The sequence below is a fragment of the Mustelus asterias genome, unplaced genomic scaffold (genome assembly GCF_964213995.1).
Source record: "Mustelus asterias unplaced genomic scaffold, sMusAst1.hap1.1 HAP1_SCAFFOLD_563, whole genome shotgun sequence".
Taxonomy (NCBI): domain Eukaryota; kingdom Metazoa; phylum Chordata; class Chondrichthyes; order Carcharhiniformes; family Triakidae; genus Mustelus; species Mustelus asterias.
Genome location: NW_027590513.1, coordinates 1 through 19,792, shown reverse-complemented (window position 1 = coordinate 19,792; position 19,792 = coordinate 1). Strand labels below are relative to the sequence as shown.

General features: G+C 53.2%; 1 protein-coding gene across 2 annotated transcripts in view; it reads right to left on the bottom strand.

The window, feature by feature from the left end:
- LOC144487060 (solute carrier family 22 member 6-A-like) overlaps positions 1-19,786 on the bottom strand; it is a 41,934-nt gene extending 22,148 nt beyond the window's left edge. For both annotated transcript variants that reach the window (XM_078205108.1, XM_078205107.1), the window contains exons 1-6: positions 19,537-19,786; positions 17,692-17,795; positions 10,982-11,136; positions 6,316-6,484; positions 4,852-4,975; positions 1,129-1,244 (exon numbers count right to left, since the gene is read on the bottom strand). In XM_078205108.1, coding sequence (XP_078061234.1) covers positions 1,129-1,244; positions 4,852-4,975; positions 6,316-6,484; positions 10,982-11,136; positions 17,692-17,795; positions 19,537-19,671 — 803 coding nt within the window. In that variant the 5' untranslated portion in view covers positions 19,672-19,786. The remainder of the gene's footprint in view (positions 1-1,128; positions 1,245-4,851; positions 4,976-6,315; positions 6,485-10,981; positions 11,137-17,691; positions 17,796-19,536) is intronic.
- Positions 19,787-19,792: the final 6 nt, after the last annotated feature.

Here is a 19,792-nt window from a genome sequence, read left to right as displayed (position 1 = left end):
GAAGGTGGCGGTGAGCCGCCATCTTGAATCGCTGCAGTCCACGTGCCGTGGCTTGGCCCACCGTGGACGGCACGGTGGCACAGCGGGTTAGCGCTGCTGCCTCACAGCGCCAGGGACCCGGGTTCGATTCCCGGCTTGGGTCGCTGTCTGTGTGGAGTCTGCACATTCTCCCCGTGCCTGCGTGGGTTTCTTCCGGGTGCTCCGGCTTCCTCCCACAGTCCGAAAGACCGTGCTGGTTAGGGTGCATTGTCCGTGCTAAATTCTCCCTCAGTATAACCTGAACAGGCGCCGGAGTGTGGCGACTCGGGGATTTTCACAGTAACTTCATTGCGGTGTTAATGTAAGCCTACTTGTGATTAATAAATAAACTTTACCTTTCTCCCACAGTCCAAAAGACCGTGCTGGTTAGGGTGCATTGTCCGTGCTAAATTCTCCCTCAGTGTAACCCGAACAGGAGTGTGGCGACTCGGGGATTTTCACAGTAACTTCATTGCGGTGTTAATGCAAGCCTACTTGTGATTAATAAATAAACTTTACCTTCCTCCCACAGTCCGAAAGCCGTGCTGGTTAGGGTGCTAAATTCTCCCTCAGTGTAACCCGAACAGGCGCCGGAGTGTGGGCGACTAGGGGGATTTTCACAGTAACTTCATTGCGGTGTTAATGTAAGCCTTACTTGTGACACTAATAAATAAACTTATGGTGCTCTCATCCTCTTGATATCTCTCTCCTGACAACGGCTGCAGACCAGCTTGAGCTCTTCCAGCATCATCTGTTCTTGTTTCGGATTCCAGCATCCGCAGTATTTCACTTATTTTTCCATATACGTGATCCTCACCTTGTCATCTGCCAGGTCATTGTGACAGGAAACACAAGATGGGGTACAGAGGGATATGGGCCGAACGCGGGCAATTGGGACTAGCTTTAGGGTTTAAAAAAAAGGGGCGGCATGAACAGGTTGGGCCGAAGGGCCTGTTTCCATGCTGTAAACCTCTATGGCTCTATAACAACACTTGCTGTTCATTTTCACACCACCAACTCCCACCCCAACTTTTGCCGTCCTTTGGAGATAATTGTTAGGTTGTAGTTATCTTGTTGCCTGGTTGGGAGTCCATTACCTTCACGACTTACCAAACAAGCATGGTGCAGTACGCTGTTTTGCACATAACAGGGGTTTTGAACAGGTCCAACACGGTGTAGGTATTCTTGACATTTGAAAGCTCTTTCTCCATAGTTGACTTGATGATCTTTGGAAAAACACACACACACACAATTATATGACAAGGATATTATTAAACTATGGAAGAAGGTGGAAGAGAGAATGTCTGGGGTGCGTGGGGTCCTTAATTATGCCGGCTGCTTTTCCCCGAGGCAGCGGGAAGTGTAGACAGAGTCAATGGATGGGAGGCTGGTTTGCGTGATGGGACTGGGCTACATTCACGACGTTCCTTGCGGTCTTGGGCAGAGCAGGAGCCCATACCAAGCTGTGATACATCCGGAAAGGATGCTTTCTATGGTGCATCTGTAAAAGTTAGTGAGAGTGGTAGCGGACATGCCAAATTACCTTAGTCTCCTGAGAAAGTAGGGGGGGCTTTCTTAACTATAGTGTCGGCATGGGGGGGACCAGGACAGGTTGTTGGTGATCTGGACACCTAAAAACTTGAAGCTCTCGATCCTTTCTATTCATCCCCGTTGATATAGACAGGGGCATGTTCTCCTTTAAGCTTCCTGAAGTCGATGACAATCTCCTTCGTTTTGTTGACATTGAGGGAGAGATTATTGTTGCCGCACCAGTTCACCAGATTCTCTATCTCATTCCTGTACCCCGTCTCGTCATTGTTTGAGATCCGACCCACTACGGTGGTGTCGTCAGCAAACTTGAAAATCGAGTTGGAGGGGAATTGGATCTAACTATTATCCGAACCCTGATACATCCACCCCCATGGGACCTCGGTTTAATGTCTCATCTCAGAGACGGTACATAGAACATAGAAAAAATACAGCACAAACAGGCCCTTCGGCCCACAAGTTGCGCCGGTCATGTCCCTACCTATCGAGGCTTATATATAGGCTTACCTATAACCCTCAATCCTATTAAGTCCCATGTACTCATCCAGAAGTCTCTTAAAAGACCCTATCAAGTTTGCCTCCACCACCACTGACGGCAGCCGATTCCACTCGCCCACCACCCTCTGAGTGAAAAACTAACCCCTGACATCTCCTCTGTACCTACTCCCCAGCACCTTAAACCTGTGTCCTCTCGTAGCAGCCATTTCAGCCCTGGGAAAAAGCCTCCGAGAATCCACCCGATCTATACCTCCCAACATCTTGTACACCTCTATCAGGTCACCTCTCATCCTTCGTCTCTCCAAGGAGAAAAGACCGAGCTCCCTCAGCCTATCCTCATAAGGCATGCCAACCAATCCAGGCAACATCCTTGTAAATCTTCTCTGCACCCTTTCAATCATTTCCACATCCCTCCTGTAATGAGGCGACCAGAATTCAGCACAGTACTCCAAGTGGGGTCTGACGAGGGTCTTATAAAGCTGCATCATTATCTCCTGACTCCTAAACTCAATCCCTCGATTGATAAAGGCCAGCACACCATACACCTTCTTAACCACCTCCTCTACCTGCAAGGCCGATTTAAGAGCCCTATGGACCCGGACCCCAAGGTCATAGAAACCCTACAGTGCAGAAGGAGGCCATTCGGCCCATCGAGTCTGCACCGACCACATTCCCACCCAGGCCCTACCCCCACATATTTACCCGCTAATCCCTCTAACCTATGCATCTCAGGACTCTAAGGGGCAATTTTTAACCTGGCCAATCAACCTAACCCGCACATCTTTGGACTGTGGGAGGAAACCGGAGCACCCGGAGGAAACCCACGCAGACACGAGGAGAACATGCAAACTCCACACAGACAGTGACCCGAGCCGGGAATCGAACCCGGGACCCTGGAGCTGTGAAGCAGCAGTGCTAACCACTGTGCTACCGTGCGGTCCTTCTGATCCTCTACACTGCTAAGAGTCTTACCCTTCATATTATACTCCTTCATCCCATTTGACCTGCCAAAATGGACCACTACACATTTATCCGGATTGAAGTCCATCTGCCACTTCTCCGCCCAGTCTTGCATCCTATCTATGTCACTTTGCAGCTTCTGACATCCCTCCAACCTATCCACAACACCACCAAATTCGTGTCGTCGGCAAACCTACCAACCCATCCCTCCACTTCCTCATCCAAGTCATTTATGAAAATCACAAACAGCAAGGTTCCCAGAACAGATCCCTGGGGCACTCCACTGGTGACCGACCTCCATTTAGAAAAAGACCCGTCTACAACCACTCTCTGCCTTCTGCAGGCAAGCCAGTTCTGGATCCACAAGGCAACAGCCCCTTGGATCCCATGCCCTCTCACTTCCTCGAGAAGTCTTGCATGGGGGGGCCTTATCGAACGTCTTGCTGAAGTCCATGTAAACCACATCTACCGCTTTTCCTTCGTCAATGTGTTTAGTCACATTTTCAAAGAACTCCACCAGGCTCGTAAGGCACGATTTGCCTTTGACAAAGCCGTGCTGACTACTTTTGAGCATACTAAACTTCTCTAAATGTTTATAAATCCTGTCCCTCGGGATCTTCTCCATCAGCTTACCAACCACTGAGGTTAGACTCACCGGTCGGTAATTTCCTGGGCTATCCCTATTCCCTTTCTTGAATATAGGAACCACATCCGCAATCCTCCGGGACCTCTCCCGTCTCCATCGACGATGCAAAGATCATCGCCAGAGGCTCTGCAATCTCTTCCCTCGCCTCCCACAGTAACCTGGGGTACATCCCATCCGGTCCCGGCGACTTATCTATCTTGATGCTATTCAAAATTTCCAACACATCCTCTTTCTTAATGTCCACCCTGACAGTGCAGCACTCCCTCAGCACTGCACTGGAAGTGTCAGACTAGACTTTCTCACTGAGGGTTTGGGGTCCACCCTCAGAGGCAGAAGCAAGGGTGAGCCACGCATCACTGGTCCCATGGCAATTAGAGTCATAGGGGTTTACAGCATGGAAACAGGCCCTTCGGCCCAACTTGTCTGTGCCATAGAATAGAACGCATGACATAGAAACCCTACAGTGCAGAAGGAGGCCATTCGGCCCATCGAGTCTGCACCGACCACAATCCCACCCAGGCCGTACCCCCACATATTTTACCCGCTAATCCCAGGACTCTAAGGGATAATTTTTAACCTGGCCAATCAACCTAACCCGCACATCTTTGGACTGTGGGAGGAAACCGGAGCACCCGGAGGAAACCCACGCAGACACGAGGAGAATGTGCAAACTCCACACAGACAGTGACCCGAGCCGGGAATCGAACCCGGGACCCTGGAGCTGTGAAGCAGCAGTGCTAACCACTGTGCTACCGTGCCGTCCCTTTTGTTTTTAAACCCCTAAGCTCATCCCAATTGCCCGCGTTTGGCCCATATCCCTCTATACCCATGTAACTGTAAATGCTTTTTAAAAATTGTACCCGCCTCTACTACTGCCTCTGGCAGCTCGTTCCAGACACTCACCACCCTCTGTGCGAACAAAACAGCCCCTTTTGTATCTCTCCCCTCTCACCTTAAACCTCTGCCCTCTAGTTTTAGACTGCCCTATCTTTGGGGAAAAGATATTGACTATCTAGCTGATCTGTGCCCCTCATTATTTTATAGACCTCTATAAGGTCACCCCTCAGCCTCCTACGCTCCAGAGAAAAATGTCCCGGTCTATCCAGCCTCTCCTTATAACTCAATCCATCAAGTCCCGGGAGCGGCTTACGTGCGGATCGCGTTTTCACGTCAGGACTTACTGCGGTAGTGAGCTTTTCTCCTTCTTCCTCCTTCCCGTTGAGTTTTGCCACCCTTTTGAGATGTTTTAGGGCTGCGTCTGTTCTGTCATTCAGAATTAGCCAACGGGCTGACTCTGGAAACCACCTGGCGGGAAGGACGACATGCGCTTAGAGGATGGTGGCGGGGGGGGGGGGGGGGGGGGGGGTGGGTCAGGTGAATTGGCCAGTGATGGCCTTCACTGTGCAGAGGGAGGCCATCGGGTCCGCACTGTCCCCTGCGGAAGAACATCCGACCCAGCCCACACCGACCCGCGCGACTCCGAAACAGGCCCCAGTTTACCAAGCAGTGAAGTTGAAAAAGCATCGGCCACACCGCCAGACGGAGGAGCGCTCCATCCTATCCAGCCGACCCGGCGTAGCTTTCCTCATTAACAGCTGGGGGTAGGGGGGGCTTGTACCCAAAATTGGGGAGAGTTGTCCCGTCGACGACTCAAGCGAGACTATGGCCGGCACGGTGGCACAGTGGGTTAGCACTGCTGCCTCACAGCGCCAGGGACCCGGGTTCGATTCCCAGTTTGGGTCACTGTCTGTGCGGAGTCTGCACGTTCTCCCCGTTTCTGCGTGGGTTTCCTCCGGGTGCTCCGGTTTCCGCCCACAGTCCAAAACATGTTAGGTTGATTGGCTATGTTAAATTTCCCCTTAGTATCCAAAGACGTGCAGGTTAGGGGGATTGGCCATGCAAGTTGACCCTTAGTGTCCAAAGATGTGCAGGTTAGGTGAATTGGCCATGCTAAGTGGACCCTTAGTGTCCAAAGATGTGCAGGTTAGGTGGATTGGCCATGCTAAATTGTCCCTTAGTGTCCAAAGATGTGCAGGTTAGGTGGATTGGCCATGCTAAGTTGACCCTTAGTGTCCAAAGATGTGCAGGTTAGGTGGATTGGCCATGCTAAGTTGACCCTTAGTGTCCAAAGATGTGCAGGTTAGGTGGATTGGCCATGCTAAATTGTCCCTTAGTGTCCAAAGATGTGCAGGTTAGGTGGATTGGCCATGCTAAGTTGACCCTTAGTGTCCAAAGATGTGCGGGTTAGGGGGATTGGCCATGCTAAATTGCCCCTTAGTGTCCAAAGATGTGCAGGTTAGGTGGATTGGCCATGCTAAATTGTCCCTTAGTGTCCAAAGATGTGCAGGTTAGGTGGATTGGCCATGCTAAATTGCCCCTTAGTGCCCAAAGATGTGCGGGTTAGGGGGATTGGCCATGCTAAATTGTCCCTTACTGCCCAAAGATGTGCGGGTTAGGGGGATTGGCCATGCTAAATTATCTCTTAGTGTCAGGGGGGATTTGCAGGGTGAATGCATGAGATTGTGGGGATGAGGCCTGGGTGGGATTGTGGTCGGTGCAGACTCGATGGGCCGAATGGCCTCCTCGTGCACTGTCGGGGTTCTATGAACCCCCCTCCCGCCGCTCCCCGCCTTGGCGGACCTTACCATGAGTAAAGGAAGAAAAAGTAGAACGGGGCAGCCACTGCGAACTGCAGCCAACGCCAATCTCGGATCCCGTACGCGATGCAAGCCAGCAGGAGCTGGCCAAATGTGTAGCTATAGTTATAGTAGGTGGAAACAGCGGTACGCACTTTCGTCGGGATCCACTCAAGACCTGGAGAGAGGAAAAGAGAAAGACAGTTCAGATACCAAATCAGTGATGGGCAACCTCGGCGAGCGAGTGGGCCGCCTGAATGGCCCTCCTTGCTCAGAGTGAACCGCAAGGTTGAAACCGGGCTTGTTCACTCACCCTGACTCCATGAATGAGACCAAATACATTGAATCCACGCCCGAATATTTCATAACGAGTTAGAGATAATGCTTAATCATTCATCAATTAATAGAACTGTCATCAACGGCCGGCACGGTGGCACAGTGGGTTAGCACTGCTGCCTCACAGCGCCAGGGACCCGGGTTCGATTCCCGGCTTGGGTCCCTGTCTGTGCGGAGTTTGCACATTCTCCCCCGTGTCTGCGTGGGTTTCCTCCGGGTGCTCCGGTTTCCTCCCACGGTCCAAAGCTGTGCGGGTTAGGTTGATTGGCCATGCTAAATTGACCCTTAGTGTCAGGGGGATTGGCCGGGTAAATGTGTGGGGTTACGGGTTAAGGCCGAGGTGGGATTGTGGTCGGTGCAGACTCGATGGGCCGAATGGTAGGGACAAGATAAATATTTACACTCCAAAGGTGCCCAGGTGGATTGCCCGTGCTAAATTGTCCCTTATTGTCTAAAGATGTGCAGGTTAGGTGGATTGGCCATGCTAAATTGCCCCTTAGTGTCCAAAGATGTGCAGGTTAGGTGGATTGGCCATGCTAAATTGCCCCTTAGTGTCCAAAGATGTGCAGGTTAGGTGGATTGGCCATGCTAAATTGCCCTTAGTGTCCAAAGATGTGCGGGTTAGGTGGATTGGCCATGCTAAATTGCCCCTTAGTGTCCAAAGATGTGTAGGTTAGGTGGATTGGCCATGCTAAATTGTCCCTTAGTGTCCAAAGATGTGCAGGTTAGGTGGATTGGCCATGCTAAATTGTCCCTTAGTGTCCAAAGATGTGCAGGTTAGGTGGATTGGCAATGCTAAATTGCCCATTAGTGTCCAAAGATGTGCGGGTTAGGTGGATTGGCCATGCTAAATTGCCCCTTAGTGTCCAAAGATGTGCAGGTTAGGTGGATTGGCCATGCTAAATTGCCCCTTAGTGTCCAAAGATGTGTAGGTTAGGTGGATTGGCCATGCTAAATTGCCCCTTAGTGTCCAAAGATGTGCAGGTTAGGTGGATTGGCCATGCTAAATTGCCCCTTAGTGTCCAAAGATGTGTAGGTTAGGTGGATTGGCTATGCTAAATTGGCCCTTAGTGTCCAAAGATGTGCGGGTTAGGTGGATTGGCCATGCTAAATTGTCCCTTAGTGTCCAAAGATGTGTTGGTTAGGGGGGATTAGTGGGGTAAATATGTTTGGTTACGGTGCTCTGTCGGAGAGTCAGTGCAGACCCGATGGGCTGAATGGTCTCGTTCTGCACAGTCGGGATTCTGTGATTTCTTTGAGGTTGGACACAGAGGGAGCGGCACGGCTCTCACCGTCAATGTTGTGAGCAATCAGCACCCACCTGACTTCACGCGCCCTTGCTTAACGTGCGAATCACTTCAGTCACACCGGTCGGAAAAATACTGCGGATGGAAATCAGCGCAAAGCAGCAGGAACGCTGCACAAATACACAACCGTCAACAAAACATCTCTGCTGGAGACTGCACTCAGAATTCAGATAGGCCGCATCGCCCTCCCACCAGGCACTGCTCTGAACCAACTGTGGCCAATCATATCGAGAACATCCATTTTGATATCATGACCCTTCATGACCTCAGGAGTGCCTCAAAGCAGCCAATAAATCACTGTCAACGTGAGGCACAACGTGATGTAACGTAGCCAATCGCAGATGTTAATTCATGCATCACAAGATCATTTAGCACGGCCAATCCACCCAACCCGCACATCTTTGGACACTAAGGGGCAATTTAGCATGGCCAATCCCCCTAACCTGCACATCTTTGGACACTAAGGGGCAATTTAGCATGGCCAATCCACCTAACCCGCACATCTTTGGACACGAAGGGGCAATTTAACATGGCCAATCCACCTAACCCGCACATCTTTGGACACGAAGGGGCAATTTAGCATGGCCAATCCCCCTAACCCGCACATCTTTGGACACGAAGGGGCAATTTAACATGGCCAATCCCCCTAACCCGCACATCTTTGGACACGAAGGGGCAATTTAACATGGCCAATCCCCCTAACCTGCACATCTTTGGACACGAAGGGGCAATTTAGCATGGCCAATCCCCCTAACACGCACATCTTTGGACACGAAGGGGCAATTTAGCATGGCCAATCCACCTAACCCGTACATCTGTGGACACTAAGGGGCAATTTAACATGGCCAATCCACCTAACCCGCACATCTTTGGACACGAAGGGGCAATTTAGCATGGCCAATCCCCCTAACCCGCACATCTTTGGACACGAAGGGGCAATTTAACATGGCCAATCCCCCTAACCCGCACATCTTTGGACACGAAGGGGCAATTTAACATGGCCAATCCCCCTAACCTGCACATCTTTGGACACGAAGGGGCAATTTAGCATGGCCAATCCCCCTAACACGCACATCATTGGACACGAAGGGGCAATTTAGCATGGCCAATCCACCTAACCCGTACATCTGTGGACACTAAGGGGCAGTTTAGCATGGCAAATCCACCCAACCTGCACATCTTTGGACACTAAGGGGCAATTTAACATGGCCAATCCACCTAACCCGTACATCTGTGGACACTAAGGGCAGTGTAGCATGGCCAATCCACCCACCCCGCACATCTTTGGACACTAAGGGGCAATTTAACATGGCCAATCCACCTAACCCGTACATCTGTGGACACTAACGGGCAGTTTAGCATGGCCAATCCACCCAACCTGCACATCTTTGGACGCTAAGGGGCAATTTAGCATGGCCAATCCACCCAACCCGCACATCTTTGGACACTAAGGGGCAATTTAGCATGGCCAATCCACCTAACCCGTACATCTGTGGACACTAAGGGCAGTGTAGCATGGCCAATCCACCCAACCCGCACATCTTTGGACACTAAGGGGCAATTTAACATGGCCAATCCACCTAACCCGTACATCTGTGGACACTAAGGGGCAGTTTAGCATGGCCAATCCACCCAACCCGCACATCTTTGGACACTAAGGGGCAATTTAGCACGGCCAATCCACCCAACCCGCACATCTTTGGACACTAAGGGGCAACTTAACATGGCCAATCCACCTAACCCTGACATCTGCGGACACTTAGGGGCAGTTTAGCATGGCCAATCCACCCAACCCGCACATCTTTGGACACTAAGGGGCAATTTAGCACGGCCAATCCACCCAACCCGCACATCTTTGGACACTAAGGGGCAATTTAGCATGGCCAATCCACCCAACCTGCACATCTTTGGACTCTAAGGGGATAATTTAGCATGGCCAATCCACCTAACCTACACATCTTTGGACACGAAGGGGCAATTTAGCATGGCCAATCCACCCAACCTGCACATCTTTGGACACTAAGGGGCAGTTTAGCATGGCCAATCCACCCAACCTGCACATCTTTGGACACTAAGGGGCAATTTAGCATGGCCAATCCACCCAACCCGCACATCTTTGGACACTAAGGGGCAATTTAACATGGCCAATCCACCTAACCCGTACATCTGTGGACACTAAGGGCAGTGTAGCATGGCCAATCCACCCACCCCGCACATCTTTGGACACTAAGTGGCAATTTAGCACGGCCAATCCACCTAACCCACACATCTTTGGACTCTAAGGGGCAATTTAGCATGGCCAATCCACCCAACCCGCACATCTTTGGACACTAAGGAGCAATTTAGCATGGCCAATCCACCTAACCTACACATCTTTGGACTCTAAGGGGACAATTTAGCATGGCCAATCCACCTAACCTACACATCTTTGGACACTAAGGGGCAATTTAGCACGGCCAATCCACCTAACCAGCACATCTTTGGATACTAAGGGGCAATTTAGCACAGCCAACCCACCTAACCTGCACATCTTTGGACTGTGGGAGGAAACCGGAGCACCCGGAGGAAACTCACGCAGACACGGGGGAGAAGGCGCAGACTCCACACAGACAGTGACCCGAGGCCGGAATCGAACCCGGGGTCCCTGGCACTGAGGCAGTAGTGCTAACCCACTGTGCCACCAAAAGTTTATTAGTGTCACAAGTCGGCAGACATTAACACTGCAATGAAGTGAATGTGAAAATCCCCCTAGTCGCCACACTCCTGTTCGGGTTACACTGAGGGGGAATTTAGCACCCTAACCAGCGCAGTCTTGTGGACTGTGGGAGGAAACCGGAGCACCCGGAGGAAACCCACGCAGACACGGGGAGAATGTGCAGACTCCGCACAGACAGTGACCCGAGCCGGGAATCGAACCCGGGTCCCTGGCGCTGTGAGGCAGCAGCGCTAACCCACTGTGCCGCCGCGCCATCCTATGACCCTTCCAAGGACGCTAAGTGGGAACGAGAAAGAAAGCGAAGTGTTTCTCTTACTCAGGCAGTAGGAGTTGAGTATGATGCCGGATAGTGCCATTCCGCACAGGAAGCGCCAAAAGCAGAACAAGGGATAGGAGGTGGAGAAGGCACCGCAGGTTCCCGAAATAGCCATCTGGAAGTGGGACCAGAGCAGGAGAATCCGGCGGCCAAATCTGTCAATGATAAACACAGGGTGGGCATCGAGGTGAAGTGACGCACTCCATTACACACTTGTCGCCTGCTTTAGCAGCCCTGGTCAACCCTCCGGCTGCCTTCCGAGGTTAAACTTTGGAGCCAGGGCTGTTTAATCTTCCATGGGTCGTACGTGATTTTTAAACCTTCTGAGACTCACCGGCCATGGGGGGTGCTCACTGAGTCCAGGACCGGACTGCCAGAGCGGTAAGAGGGAAGCGGATTGTCTCAGCCAGGAGATCGGGCAGAGTGTCGCAGACTCCTCCCACAGTGCAGGAGGAGGCAATTCTGCCCCTCGAGGCTGCACTGGGGTCATTATCTATCCCCCCCCCTCCCCACCCACCCGCCCCCACCTGCCACCCTCACCCTTCTAGCTTCCCATCGGGTTTGGCAGCCGAGATGAACTCCCCCTGGGGTGGGATTTTATTTTCAGTTGAGTGGTACACGTGAGATACTTTTCCCAGGCCACAAAGAGCGCTTGGGTTCCTGAAGGTTATTTATTTATTAGTGTCACAAGTAAGGCTTACATTAACACCGCAATGAAGTTACTGTGAAAATCCCCTCGTCGCCCACACTCCGGCGCCTGTTCAGGTTACACTAAGGGGCAATTTAGCACGGCCAATCCACCTAACCAGCACATCTTTGGACACTGAGGGAGAATTTAGCATGGCCAATCCACCTAACCTACACATCTTTGGACACTAAGGGGCAATTTAGCACGGCCAATCCACCTAACCAGCACATCTTTGGACACTGAGGGAGAATTTAGCATGGCCAATCCACCTAACCTACACATCTTTGGACACTAAGGGGCAATTTAGCACGGCCAATCCACCTAACCCGCACATCTTTGGACACTAAGGGACAATTTAACATGGCCAATCCACCTAACCTGCACATCTTTGGACACTAAGGGGCAATTTAGCACGGCCAATCCACCTAACCAGCACATCTTTGGACACTGAGGGAGAATTTAGCATGGCCAATCCACCTAACCTACACATCTTTGGACACTAAGGGGCAATTTAGCACGGCCAATCCACCTAACCAGCACATCTTTGGACACTGAGGGAGAATTTAGCATGGCCAATCCACCTAACCTACACATCTTTGGACACTAAGGGGCAATTTAGCACGGCCAATCCACCTAACCCGCACATCTTTGGACACTAAGGGACAATTTAACATGGCCAATCCACCTAACCTGCACATCTTTGGACACTAAGGGGCAATTTAGCACGGCCAATCCACCTAACCAGCACATCTTTGGACACTGAGGGAGAATTTAGCATGGCCAATCCACCTAACCCGCACATCTTTGGACACTAAGGGGCAATTTAGCATGGCCAATCCACCTAACCTGCACATCCTTGGACACTAAGGGGCAATTTAGCATGGCCAATCCACCTAATCTGCACATCTTTGGACACTAAGGGGACAATTTAGCATGGCCAATCCACCTAACCTACACATCTTTGGACACTAAGGGGCAATTTAGCATGGCCAATCCACCTAACCTGCACATCTTTGGACACTAAGGGACAATTTAGCATGGCCAATCCACCTAACCCGCACATCTTTGGACACTAAGGGACAATTTAGCATGGCCAATACACCTAACCTGCACATCTTTGGACACTAAGAGGACAATTTAGCATGGCCAATCCACCTAACCCGCACATCTTTGGACACTAAGGGACAATTTAACATGGCCAATCCACCTAACCAGTACATCTTTGGACACTAAGGGGCAATTTAGCATGGCCAATCCACCAAACCCACACATCTTTGGACACTAAGGGGCAATTTGGCATGGCCAATCCACCTAACCCACACATCTTTGGACACTAAGGGGCAATTTAGCATGGCCAATCCACCTAACCTACACATCTTTGGACAGTAAGGGACAATTTAGCATGGCCAACCCACCTAACCCACACATCTTTGGACACTAAGGGGCAATTTAGCATGGCCAATCCACCTAACCCGCACATCTTTGGTCACTAAGGGGCAATTTAGCATGGCCAATCCACCTAACCCACGCATCTTTGGACACTAAGGGGCAATTTAGCATGGCCAATCCACCTAACCCACGCATCTTTGGACACAAAGGACAATTTAGCATGGCTAATCCACCTAACCCACTCATCTTTGGACACTAAGAGGCAATTTAGCATGGCCAATCCACCTAACCCACGCATCTTTGGACACTAAGGGGCAATTTAGCATGGCCAATCCACCTAATCTGCACATCTTTGGACACTAAGGGACAATTTAGCATGGCCAATCCACCTAACCTGCATATCTTTGGACACTAAGGGGCAATTTAGCATGGCCAATCCACCTAACCTGCACATCTTTGGACACTAAGGGACAATTTAGCATGGCCAATCCACCTAATCTGCACATCTTTGGACACTAAGGGGCAATTTAGCATGGCCAATCCACCTAACCCGCGCATCTTTGGACACTAAGGGGACAATTTAGCATGGCCAATCCACCCAACCTGCACATCTTTGGACACGAAGGGGCAATTTAGCATGGCCAATCCACCTAACCCGCGTATCTTTGGACACGAAGGGGCTATTCATGTCCCACGAATGAATAAAAAAACAGACAGTGACCCAAGCCGGGAATCGAACCCGTGTCCCTGGCCTTGTGAGGCAGCATTGTGAACCCACCATGCCACCCGATGAGGGCAAACGCCTTCCATTGGGAGCTTTGTACGTTTAACTGGGAGGGTTAGCTGGGTGGACCCGAGGCCCACAGCCCAAGATATCAACAAGATGAACAAGTGGTGGGTGTGGGATGGAAGGTTGGAGTGGGGGAGGGTGGGAATTATCCATAATACGCAGCATAGAAACAGGGCCCATCTTGCCTATGCTGCTATCTATCGATGTACCACGTGAGCTCCCGCTCCATCGCCACCTCACCTCAGTCAGCATACTTTACTCCCGCTCCACTCATGTGTTCATCAAGATGTCCCTTGAAAACCTTAAATCATCGTTGTACAACTGACGCCTCGATGCGGGCCTCACTGGCCCTGCCCAGGTTTCATCGCCCCATCCCTAATTGCCCCACTTTGAGAAGGTGGTGGGTGAGCCGCCATCTTGAATGTCTGCAGTGGTGCAGGTACACCCACAGTGCTGTTAGGGAGGGAGTTCCAGGATTGTGATTGGACATCAGTCAGTCCCCGTGTGTGGTGTAGGTACACCCACAGTGCTGTTAGGGAGGGAGTTCCAGGATTGTGATTGGACATCAGTCAGTCCCCGTGTGTGGTGTAGATACACCCACAGTGCTGTTAGGGAGGGAGTTCCAGGATTGTGATTGGACATCAGTCAGTCCCCGTGTGTGGTGTAGGTACACCCACAGTGCTGTTAGGGAGGGAGTTCCAGGATTGTGATTGGACATCAGTCAGTCCCCGTGTGTGGTGTAGGTACACTCACAGTGCTGTTAGGGAGGGAGTTCCAGGATTTTGACCCCAGCCACAGTGAAGGAACGGCCGATATATTTCCAAGTCGGGATGGCGAGTGGCTCGGAGGGGGGAACTTGCAGGTGGGGGTGTTCCCCATGTGTCTGCTGCCGCTCCCTTGTCCTTCTAGGTGGTAGAGGTGGCGGAGGAAGAGAGAGGGAGCGCGGAAAGAGAGAGAGAGCGGGAGAGAGAGAGGGAGCGGGGAAGAGAGAGGGAGCGGGGGAAAGAGAGAGGAAACGAGGGGGGGAAGAGAGAGGGAATGAGGTTAAGTGAGAGGGAGCGGGGGGAAGAGAGAGAGCGCGGGAGAAGGAGAGAGGGAGTGGTGGAAAGAGAGAGGGAGCGAGGGGAAGAGAGAGGGAGCGGGGATAAGAGAGAGGGAGCAGGGGGAAGAGAGAAGGAGCGGGGGGAAGCGAGAGAGAGCGGGGGGAGAGAGAGCGGGGGAAGGGAGAGTGAGCGGGGTGAAGAGAGAGGGAGTGGGGGGAAGAGAGAGGGAGCGGGAAGGAAGAGAGAGGGAGTGGGGGGAAGAGAGAGGGAGCGGGGTGAAGAGAGAGGGAGCGGGGGGAAGAGAGAGGGAGCAGGGGGAAGAGAGAGGGAGTGGGGGGAAGAGAGAGGGAGTGGGGGGAAGAGAGAGGGAGCGGGGGGAAGAGAGAGGGAGCGGGGGGAAGAGAGAGGAAGCGCGGAGAAGAGAGAGGGAGTTGGGGGAAGAGGGAGGGAGCGGGAGGAAGAGAGAGGGAGCGGGGGGAAGAGAGAGAGAGCGGGGGGAAGAGGGAGGGAGTGGGGGGAAAGAGAGAGGGAGTGGGGGGAAGAGAGAGGGAGTGGGGGGGAGAGAGATGGAGCGGGGGGAAGAGAGACGGAGCAGGGGAAGAGAGAGGGAGTGGGGGAAAGAGAGAGGGAGCGGGGGGAAGAGAGACGGAGCGGGGGGAAGAGAGACGGAGCGGGGGAAGAATGAGGGAGCGGGGGGGAAGAGAGAGGGAGCAGGGGGAAGAGAGAGGGAGTCGGGGGAAAGAGAGAGAGTAGGGGGAAGAGAGAGGGAGTGGGGGGAAGAGCGAGGGAGCGGGGGGGAAGAGAGAGGGAGCAGGGGAAGAGAGAGGGAGTCGGGGGAAAGAGAGAGAGTAGGGGGAAGAGAGAGGGAGCGGGGGGAAGAGAGAGGAAGTGGGGGGAAGAGAGAGGGAACAGGGGGAAGAGAGAGGGAACAGGGGGAAGAGAGAGGGAACAGGGGAAGAGAGAGGGAGTGGGGGGAAGAGAGAGGGAGTGGGGGGAAGAGAGAGGGAGTGGGGGGAAGAGAGAGGGAGTGGGGGGAAGAGAGAGGGAACAGGGGGAAGAGAGAGGGAACAGGGGGAAGAGAGAGGGAACAGGGGGAAGAGAGAGGGAACAGGGGGAAGAGAGAGGGGACAGGGGAAGAGAGAGGGAGTGGGAGGAAGAGAGTGGGAGTGGGGGAAGAGAGAGGGAGTGGGGGGAAGAGAGAGGGAGTGGGGGGAAGAGCGAAGGAGTGGGGGGAAGAGAGAGGGAGCGGGGGAAGAGAGAGGGAGCGGGGAGAAGACAGAGGGAGTTGGGGGAAGAGAGAGGGACTGGGGGAAGAGAGAGGGAGTGGGGGGAAGAGAGAGGGAGCAGGGGGAAGAGAGAGGGAGCGGGGGGAAGAGAGAGGGAGCGGGGGGAAGAGAGAGGGAGTGGGGGGAAGAGAGAGGGAGTGGGGGGAAGAGAGAGGGAGTGGAGGAAGAGAGAGTGGGGGGGGAAGAGAGAGGGAGCGGGGGAAGAGAGAGGGAGCGGGGGGGAAGAGAGAGGGATCGGGGGAAGAGAGAGGGAGTGGGGGGAAGAGAGAGGGAGCGGGGGAAGAGAGAGGGAGCGGGGGAACAGAGAGGGAGCGGGGGGAAGAGATACGGAGCGCGGGGAAGTGAGACTGAGCGGGGGGAAGAGAGAGGGAGTGGGGGGAAGAGAGAGGGAGTGGGGGGAAGAGAGAGTGAGCGGGGGAAGAGTGAGTGAGCGGGGGAAAGAGAGAGGGATTCGGGGGAAAGAGAGAGAGAGTGGGGGGAAGAGAGAGTGAGCGGGGGGAAGAGAGAGGGAGCAGGGGGAAGAGAGAGGGAGTCGGGGGAATGAGAGAGAGTAGGGGGAAGAGAGAGGGAGCGGGGGGAAGAGAGAGGGAGCAGGGGGAAGAGAGAGGGAGCAGGGGGAAGAGATAGAGAGTGGGGGGAAGAGAGAGGGAGCAGGGGGAAGAGAGAGGGAGTGGGGGAAGAGAGAGGGAGCGGGGGGAAGAGAGAGAGAGTGGGGGGAAGAGTGAGGGAGCGGGGGGGAAGAGAGAGGGAGCAGGGGGAAGAGAGAGGGAGTCGGGGGAAAGAGAGAGAGTAGGGGGAGAGAGAGGGAGTGGGGGGAAGAGACAGGGAGCGGGGGGAAGAGAGAGGGAGCGGGGGGAAGAGAGAGGGAGCGGGGGGAAGAGAGAGGGAGCGGGGGGAAGAGAGAGGGAGCGGGGGGAAGAGAGAGGGAGCGGGGGGAAGAGAGAGGGAGCGGGGGGAAGAGAGAGGGAGCGGGGGGAAGAGAGAGGGAGCGGGGGGAAGAGAGAGGGAGGCACAATGTGGCCAGGTGTTTCAGGGGAAAGCTGGCTCAGTCTGACCCTCTCTGTCTTTGCAATCCTGAGTGCAGGAAGCTGCCCCATGAGACCATTCTGAGTGACATCAGGGGACATCAGTTACGGGAATCGTCGCGGGCGGGACACCGACCCTGTAAAGATCCATTGACCTTGGGCGGGACTTTCCGGTCTTGGGGCGATCGTGGCGGGGAATTCCCGCCCTTTGTGTGTGGGGAATAAATCTGTCCACAGGTGTAACGTCCGCAAATGCTGCCTTGGTGAAGCTTTCCCGGATTGGGAAGCATCTTCTCCGATGGGCAATGTCTACGCTTTAGTTTCCAATCTGTTTCCGACCTATTCATGTTCCAATGATCTCAAAGGGCCCCGAGCGGCCAGTCGGGTAATGTCTTGGGCCGCGTCCTGGACCCCGGCGACACCTTAAATTTCCCAAGAAAGGGCCATTGTTCTCTGTCCTCACCGTGCCATCTGCCCTCCCATTCCTACCTGTCAGAGAGCCATCCCAGAACGATGGATCCCACCAACACACCACCCATGTAGACCGACTGTGCCATCTGCCTGAGCGACCTACTCCCGCACACCAGATCCCACTGTCAAAACAAGAATGGAACTCAAGATCTTGGAATCATCGCGACGATGCCCACTACAGGGGCCGATTGCAAAGTAGCGCGTGGCTCGCAGGGGGACTCACAGGTGGTGGCGTTCCCCATGTGTCTGCCCTTGTCCTTCTGGGTGGTCGAGGTGGCAGGGTTTGGAAGGTGCAGTAGAAGGAGTCTTGGCGAGATCATAGGATCATAGAATCCCGAGAGTGCAGAAGGGGCCATTCGGCCCATTGCGTTTGCACCGACTCCCTGACAGAGCATCAAACCCAGGCCCTCTTCCCATGCCCGATCCCCACACATTTCCCATGGCTAATCCACCTAACCTGCACAACTTGCGACACTAAGGGGCAATTTAGCATGGCCAATCCACCTAACCCGCACATCTTTGGACACTAAGGGGCAATTTAGCATGGCCAATCCACCTAACCCGCACATCTTTGAACACTAAGGGACAATTTAGCACGGCCAATCCCCCTAACCCGCACATCTTTGAACACGAAGGGACAATTTAGCATGGCCAATCCATCTAATCGACACATCTTTGGACACTAAGGGGCAATGTAGCATGGCCAATCCACCCAACCACATCTTTGGACACTAAGGGGCAATTTAGCACAGCCAATCCACCTAACCCACACATCTTTGGACACTAAGGGGCAATTTAGTATGGCCAATCCACATAACCTACACATCTTTGGACACTAAGGGACAATTTAGCATGACCAATCCATCTAATTGACACATCTTTGGACACTAAGGGGCAATTTATCATGGCCAATCCACCTAACCCGCACATCTTTGGACACTAAGGGGCAATTTAGCATGGCCAATCCACCAAACCTACACATCTTTGGACACTAAGGGGTAATTTAGCATGGCCAATCCACCCAACCACATCTTTGGACACTAAGAGGCAATTTAGCATGGCCAATCCACCCAACCACATCTTTGGACACTAAGAAGCAATTTAGCATGGCCAATCCATCTAATCGACACATCTTTGGACACTAAGGGGCAATGTAGCATGGCCAATCCACCCAACCACATCTTTGGACACTAAGGGGCAATTTAGCACAGCCAATCCACCTAACTCGCACATCTTTGGACACTAAGGGGCAATTTAGCATGGCCAATCCATCTAATTGACACATCTTTGGACACTAAGGGGCAATTTAGCATGGCCAATCCACCTAACCCGCACATCTTTGGACACTAAGGGGCAATTTAGCATGGCCAATCCACCTAACCTACACATCTTTGGACACTAAGGGGCAATTTAGCACAGCCAATCCACCCAACCACATCTTTGGATACTAAAGGGCAATTTAGCATGGCCAATCAACCTAACCCGCACATCTTTGGACTGTGGGAGGAAACCAGAGCACCCGGAGGAAACCCACGCAGACACGAAGGGAGAACGTGCAGACTCCGCACAGACAGTGACCCGAGCCGGGAATCGAACCCGGGTCCCTGGCGCTGTGAGGCAGCAGCGCTAACCCACTGTGCCACCGTGCCGCCCAAAATTCTGAACATCTCCATGACATTCCCCCTCAACCTTCCTTGCTCTAAGCGAGGCAAGCGATTCTCTCATTCCCGCGGTTGACCAAAGTATCTCACCCCCCCAGCGCTCCCAGTGCATCAGCGCTCACCCCTACAAACCCCTTCGTTCGCAGAACTAGGGGGGGTGAAATTTCTGCCTTGGGTGGAAATTGGACATTCTGGGACGTACCTCAGTGACGATCGTGGCTTTGAACCTGGAGTTGTCGTACTCCCAGCCCTGCGTGCAGGCCTGAGTCTCGGCCTCCGTCGCGTTGCGCCAAGTGGCATTAAGGTCCAAGAGGTGCCACTGCGGCGAGGAATACATACGGCATTTCTCCGGCCGCCCATCCCCGTCCAGGGGGATGAGGACCCGGACGAGGCCCTCCCCCGTCAGAAGTCCGGCCGTGACGTTGACGGAACCGTTGTTCTCCAGTCGGAGCCGGCAG